At 47.5% G+C, this 7,302-nt stretch overlaps 1 protein-coding gene across 1 annotated transcript; it reads right to left on the bottom strand.

The window, feature by feature from the left end:
• Window positions 1–1,956: 1,956 nt before the first annotated feature.
• On the bottom strand, window positions 1,957–2,874 carry LOC311194478 (lysophosphatidic acid receptor 6-like; the record flags this gene model as incomplete). Its single annotated transcript, XM_084267584.1, has 1 exon — window positions 1,957–2,874. The coding sequence occupies one exon, from the start codon at window positions 2,872–2,874 to the stop codon at window positions 1,957–1,959; it is 918 nt and encodes a 305-aa protein (XP_084123710.1).
• Between the last annotated feature and the right edge of the window lie 4,428 nt (window positions 2,875–7,302).

Here is a 7,302-nt window from a genome sequence, read left to right as displayed (position 1 = left end):
GAAGTCTCACTGGTAAAAAACCTTTGTGTCTACTGAAGCAGAGTTAGTTAAGAGATAAGCTGTGAGCAAGGTGATGGCAAGGATTCAGTGTCTGCTGGCAGGGAAGCTAGTCAGATATTCAGAATCTACTTGAGGGAGTCAGCGGAAATGGCAGTGGATGTGGAGAGGGAGTTCTTGCTGGAATATCCTGGTGGGTTTTATTTTTGTGCATTTGGACATGAGCAGGACATGGTTAGTATAAATGTATGGCCCTTGGATGCGCAGAAGCACAGTTTGTTGGCTGAACACCCAAAAGTCTCTGTAAGCAACAGCACACACAACAATGTTGGGTCAGTGTTTCCCTCCTCAGCAGCTGGACTTCTTTGGTACGCTCTCACATGTAGATGTAGCAACTTCTAAGAATTTCCCTTTTGCAGACTGAAGTGTCTGTGTGGAAAGTTGCCAGCTTGGGGAAGAAACCAATGCATGGACTGTGCATTACCCTTCTCAAAAGTGCACAGAGACAGTTCAAAGGCTGGGATTAGTATCCCTGCCCAGCAGACGTATTGCAAGGATCCAGCTCAACATGAAAACGAAAACAAATTCCTTTGGTTGTCATCACCTCATTGCCCAGGGGAGCGGCAGCTTGCTGCCAGGGTAGCGGCGGGGGCAGTGATGGGGGGACCCCGGGGCAGCCAGCTGCCTCTCTTCACGCTGGATGATCTCATCCAGTTTATCTGAGGCCTGTGAGCACTGGTAAGAAAGAATCAGCTGGCACGCTCAGCTCCTGACAGTGGATTGCTTTTTATTGCCTTGTTTGTTTGGGCAGTGGCAGTGCTCAGTTTCTCTCCAGGTCTGAAAGGTTGCTTTCCCCTGGGACCCTCTGTTGCTGGCTGCTGCTTTAGGGATGGGGTCTACTCATATCCCCCAGTAAGGTAGGGACTGTTCCTTCAGGTTCATGTGTTTGCCACTACTGTGCTTTGGCAGGGGGGTTGGACTCAATGATCTCTTGAGTTTCCTTCCAACCCCTACAATTCTGTGGTTCTGTGAGATTCAGGCTCTTAAATTTGTTGTCATTTGTTTTGGCGCTGTTCTTGAAACTCAGCTTGTAACCAAGCAGGATAAGCGATCAGTGAAGAGCCCACAAGAAGTCTGAAACTGGGATAGCCAATTAATCTGAGCTCTTCAGGGGCTTCAGCTTGTGGCAGTGTGAGAAGTGCCATGTGGAAGGCCCAGGACCTGTCACTAACACACGCCTTGCACCTTGCAGAAGTCAGCCTGTGGGAAGTGGCATGGAGACCTCGCAACACCCCTGTTTACCTAAAGCTGCTGCAGTGCAGAGATACAGTGTGTTTAGATCTTAAATAGCATGTGCAAACCTGCACCTGGCACTGTGCACGTGCGGAAGCATGGGCATGCATGTATGATCAGTGCAGGGGAGGACACTAAGGTGAGTCTGAAGCTTTTTGCCATAATCTCTGTTTTTCAACAGCTCATCTCCAGCGACTGAAGTCCTGAGGAAGGACTGTACGACCTGTCCCAGGGAACCTGCTCTGGCAGGGGGGTTGGACTCAATCATCTCTTGAGGTCCCTTCTAACCCCTACAATTCTGTGATTCTGTGAAGGTTTCCAGGTGCAGCGTGGACAGGACAGGGAGGCTGAAAGATGCTGCCATGTATGAAGGAACAATTTGGGGTTTTCCCTTCCAAAGCAAAGAGGAATCACATCCAAAGACATAAATGCATCACCATTTATAGGAATAACTCCATTTCTTTTTACCTGCAAATGCTAAGGCAAAACATTATAGAAGGAAGTACAAGAAGTGAGAGGCAGTCTCCTGGGAACGGACTTGGTTCCGATTCTTATGAAATATTTTCAGATCTGAATATTTACAGTAAATAGCTTAGATAAATAGTTCAGTCTTCCATGAAAGCCTTTCGCTATATCATCCCAAGTAACCAACACACAGCACATGGATCAAGGCATTTGCGTTGCTCGTTCTTTACGACTTCGTAACGTGTGTTCCACAGATTCCTTCAAAACGAAGTAATAACACATCCCATCGAGACAGCAGTTGAGGTTTGCCCAGCAAAGGGTGACCTGAACAACATCTCGCAGCGCTTTCTGAAAACTGGTGTGAATGATGTTGTTCTTCACCAAAAAGTACATGAAGTATGCCACGTGGTACGGCGTGAAACAGACCAAAAATGCAGCAAGGTTTGTCACCACTATCTTCTCTGCTTTGGTGGTGTGTGCTTGGGGATCATCTGATTTTTGGTGCTTTCTCAAGCACCGGATGATCTGAACGGTGCAGAAGGTCATGGCTGCCATGCTGCCAAAGAAAGTGATTTCCAAGGTGCTGAACAGGCCTACGTTTTCCCACGTGCTCTTGGAGAAGTTATGGAAGCAGGATGAGATATTGCGTCTCTGTCCATGCAGCTGGAAAGTAGAGACTGTTCCGACTGAAGTGCCCAGGCAGATGACAGCACAGATCATAGCAGCTTTCTTGGTGGATCGCAGGGTGGGAGCAGTGAAAGGGTGCTGGATAGTGATGTACCGGTCTACACAGATGCAGAGGGAGATGAGGATGCTGCCGTACATGTTTGCAAAGTAAAGACTCTCCAAGGTGGAGCAAAACAGAGACCCCAAGTTCCATTTGTCGCGATGGTGGTAGGAAATTATTTTAAAAGGAAGAGTAAAGAGCAGCAGAGTATCCAGGAAAATAAGGGCTATCATGTAGACTGTGGATTCGGACAGCTTTTTAACCTTAAAAAACAGGAATGACAGAGCCATTGTGTTGAACAGCAATCCCAGGATAAATGTGGGGGTATACATGATAAACTGGAACAGTTCCACAGTAACACTGATATTGCCCTTGTCAGAGGTGTCATTCATATCTTCAGGTATGCTGGAAGAGAAGAAAATTACTATAAGGAAGGATGCAGATCACATTTAAGACCCAGTACAAAGGCCTGCAAGGTCCCCATGTACCCACAGACCTGGAGACGTGTTTTGCTGTCAGGCAGCTGTGTGCTGAATTGCAGCACCCGTGGCCTGGAGCTGCTCAGTTCCAAGGGACTTTGGGGAAAGGTTGTGCCTCAGTGAAGAGCAAGGCTTTCTGGGGTCCAAGCCTCCCTTGTGCTGTTAGCTGTAACCCCAAACTGTGCCGCCTCATAATTTGGGCTAGGCAAAATATAGATTCAACTGCACCACCCCACTGAAGTGATATGATCTCTTTGCAGATCCAGGGTAGCAGCACTGATTTAAGGATTTTAAGGTTCCTGGATTGTGGGGATGGAGGCAATCCAATTTCCTGAATCAGGCTATCATAAGAAACCTCAGGGAGCCAAGAGCACGAGGGTCCTCCATTTTTATTCATGTGAAGGTCCCAAATAGTTGTTGCTGTCCTGCAACCCCTCCCACCACCACAGGGCATAGAGGGGCTGTGATTACCTCTGGCCCTTCTGCCAAGTGTGCTAAGAGGAAGCAGGCAGGAAGTTTTGAACAAGGTTTGTTTTTAGCAGAGGTTAAGGCTTTAGAAGAAGAATGAGATTTAAGAACCTGACCTTTTGCCTACACCAGCCAGCCTCACCGCAACGGATAAATCTGTACTGCAGAGACAGGAGCTGCAGAAAACGTGCACCCGCTTTCTCCTCCGCAAAGAGGGGACTAAAAATGTTGCGGAAGGCACCCTCTGAGCAGGGGTCATGACGTAATTCTTGTCTTTAGAGGAAGGTTGCTGGTTTGATCCTGCCTTCAGACTCTGCTGATAAGGACCGGGAAGGCTCTCATTGGTTTCTGCAGCGCTGCTCTCAGCTGGAATTGCTTACACATGCAGATGCACGGTCCTTTCTTTCAGCCAGTTCTGTCACAGCAGACTAAATAAAGCCTTTCAAAGGTCTTTCTCTCAGCACCCAGAAATTACTTTCGTCTGCTGTTCTGTAATCGTGGCTCTTTCGATTGAGTGCCTTTCCTACCCCAGTCACTGATCGTGATGCTGTTTCGCTTCAGATTCATCAACCAGTTTGTGAACTGTGAAGTAAAAGTTCCTGTTCTGCCGATCAAGTCACTCCCCCGGTGTTTCAGAGGTAAGCTCTCCCACACTGTGGTTTGAGAGAGATTAGGATCGGCAGAAAAGGGAAATTCAGTTGTTAAAAGCTAGCAAGTTTAGGAAGCAAGATGAAGTTAGCCGTTTGCTCCTTAAGGACAAGCTGCTACCAGGTAAACGGTTCTGTAAGTTGCTGGTTTACGTACGGAAGTGAGAAAACTGGCTGCAGAGGCGCAGCGCGCTGAGAAGGGGGTGCTGGCAGGGCTGGGGGTGCAGCAAGAGTGTGACTCAAGGGGGGTCTGGTGTGGGGATCCACCCGCGGCAGCAGGTACAGGTTTTATTCTGGTGCCTGCAGACGGCAGTGCTGCTGGCTGGGTAACAGCCTCCTTCCTTGCCAAGCTCTGCTGCTCCTAAGGCATGGGGGGACGTAGGGGACATGGCTCAGTGGGCAGAGACCTTTGGGCAGTGCCTACCCTGCTGAGGGAAGTTATAGAGAAGTAATGAAATGCCCTTACCAAATAAAGAAAGGCAGGAAAGGCTGAGTTTGTGAAGTGCTTGGGGATTGGGGTGGCTGGAGGGGAGACACGCTCCTTGTTACGCTGCAGGTTGTTCGCTGCTTGGCCGTTAAAACCTCCTGCGCCCATGGGGCTGGGGAGTTTGGAGGGAGCTGGGCTGGGTCCCTGAACCTTCGTCGTCACAGACTGACGACCCGAGCAGACATACTGCCTGGTGCAAGAGGGTTGCCGAGGCTCTGCAACCTCTCCTGCTGCTCTCCCAAGTCCTCTTCAGCCCGTCAAGCACTGTCAGTCTAATGCTGGGAGGGAACCCATTGCTGGGAGGGAATCTATTGCTGAGACCCAAAGGGATGAAAGCTTAATTAAGGAATTCCTAAAAAATAATACGTATTGACATAGTCCTTTACTTGATTGTCTCTGTTAGAGATTTCATTAGTCCTTTTTATTCAGGTTTCTTTTTTTAGGTTTTTTTTGGGGGGGGTTCATTTCTGTGATAGTGTGTCTAGGAAACTGCGTCTAGAGAAATAAAATTTCAGCTTCTTGCCAAGACCTTTACTTGCCAAGAATCTAGTTATGATAAAAAGGCATTTTAGACTAGAGTCTACTGTATAGATTTCTAAACAACACACAAAAAAATTTAAAGCATAAATGCAAAAGATACCCCTGTTCAGTCTTACAAAAATGTTTAGAAATGCTATAAAGCAAAACAACTTATGTAAAATATACTTATCATTCAGATCTTGTAGCAAGAAGAAAGCTTTTAAGGCAAGGTTTCACTACAATGAAATATTCTCTTTCATCTTACCTTTGGGCTGTGTCTAGCTCTGGTTTTTGACTTTCTTCTCGTCAGCTTGTAGATTTCTTGAGTCTCATGCTTGCTTTTAAGGTGGTGGTCATATCAGAAAACATGAAGTGCTGCTGCTTTTCATTTCATCGTGTATTTCCATTGCACCACCAGTCTCCCCGCACCGTGTCTGCATACGTGCACTATGTACATATGATGTCACGCAGAGCTCATTTAAGGACATAAATAGATGGGTTTGTGGGGTTAGTGTGTATGAGTCACTGATTGGTTTCAATGAACAGAAAGAAATTGTGGCCCTACAGTTCTTCCGCTGATCTTTTTCTACGATACATGATTTTACTGTGTTGTATGTAGTATCTGTAGGTAGAGTGTTAGCTCTCAAAATGTGCTTTAAGCTAAATCCTAACCTATCCCTGTCATTGCTTCCCTTTTCATGACATCAAAAAGGAAAAAAGAGAGCATTGACTTTTAGTGGTCATCTGATATGTTCACTTCAAGTTGGTATTTTAAAGGCAGATAAGAGGCGCTCTTAAATCTGATTGCAGTCCTAGGGAGCAGGGGAGGTATCCATAGAGAGTGTCAAATGTTGATTTTGTTTTTGGGGGAAGATTAATTTTTTTGCCCGCTGTATGTGTGTTTGCAATCTTACCACAGAGGGAAAGAAAGGCCGGAGGGGGAGCTGTGCTGGTTCCCTGATACCCCTTAAATATCAAAATTGAGGATCGTATTGGCTGAATTCAAGCTACAAATCTATGAAAGAGATGGGGGAAGGAGGTGAGGTATAAAAATAGAACTTGGGGTTTCCCCATGGTATTTTAGTTAAAATGACTCTAAATAAAAAAAAAAAAAAAACCAACAGCTAAAGAAACCCCAAAACAAACAACAAAACCAGCCAACCAAACAAATAAAAAACCACCAAGGGGAAAAGTTAGAAGGTCTGAGTGAACAATACCTCACTGCCTTCCTCAGCTAGGTTTCACTTCTGTGTATCCAGTGGTGGTCTTGTCACGCTGACAGCATTTTGGATTTAAAAAAAAAATCAAATCCCAAACCTCCCCCCCCCAACGCAGGCAGGCACCACCACCCTGAGAATGAGAGAGGCGCTCGGGGCCCCTGCCAGCCGAGGCGGTGGGAACCGAGGCTGCCATGAGCAGGGGCTGTAAGCCCAGCTGTGAGCGCTCCGTGCCCCTGCGCCAGTGCGGGGTTTGCCCATGCCGTGATACAGCCACCAACGCTCAGAGCGGCTGCTCCTTCTTGCCCACTCAAGGTTTTCCCCTTGCCTACTCAAAGGTTCCTCGTCTCGTTTTCTCTTTGATGCTCATATTGTCATGCCCACCTCGCCAGAGGCTGCCCAGGAGCATGCCTCCCTGGGTGTGCTTGCTGCAGAACACCCTGCGTGGCTACGCAGCTGGATAAAGATTGTTTGGAAACGGGAGGATGAGGAAGTGCAGTGCCAGGATTGGGACGTCATTGTCTAGCCACCACCAGTGGTTGGTCTGGGTTTTTTTTTCCCCAGCAAACATCCTTTTGAGTTCTTTAGGGAGGATTCTGGGGAGAAGTGGACAGAAAGGCGTGGAAAGGGTGCAAAGGCACTTGGGATAAATCGTGAAGGCCCCCCCCTCCCTTCAAAACTGAAAGGGTGGAAAAGGATGATGCTGAAGGCTGATGGTGAGGGGGAGATGAAACTGAGCAAGCAGTGCAGTGGAAAGCTGGGGGTAGTCCATGAAGGACTCTCCAACTGTTGATTAATAGCTAACTTGTGATGCAGGGGTGATGCTGTGGGCAGCCACAGGCCCTACTCTTACGCTAAAGGGACCTGACTCGTCACTAAGACTCTGCTCTGTCCTTAGTCCCTTTGTGCATGTCACCAATGCCACCAGTGTGTGAAACAACTGCTGCTTTGTGTGATTTCAGATGCCAAATGCGTCACCTTGTTCCTTTTTCCTGACAATGAA

The sequence above is a fragment of the Gallinula chloropus genome (genome assembly GCF_964237585.1).
Source record: "Gallinula chloropus genome assembly, chromosome: 8".
Lineage (NCBI taxonomy): Eukaryota > Metazoa > Chordata > Aves > Gruiformes > Rallidae > Gallinula > Gallinula chloropus.
The sequence above is the reverse complement of the archived record's forward strand: the minus strand, read 5'-3'. Positions and strand labels throughout refer to the sequence as shown.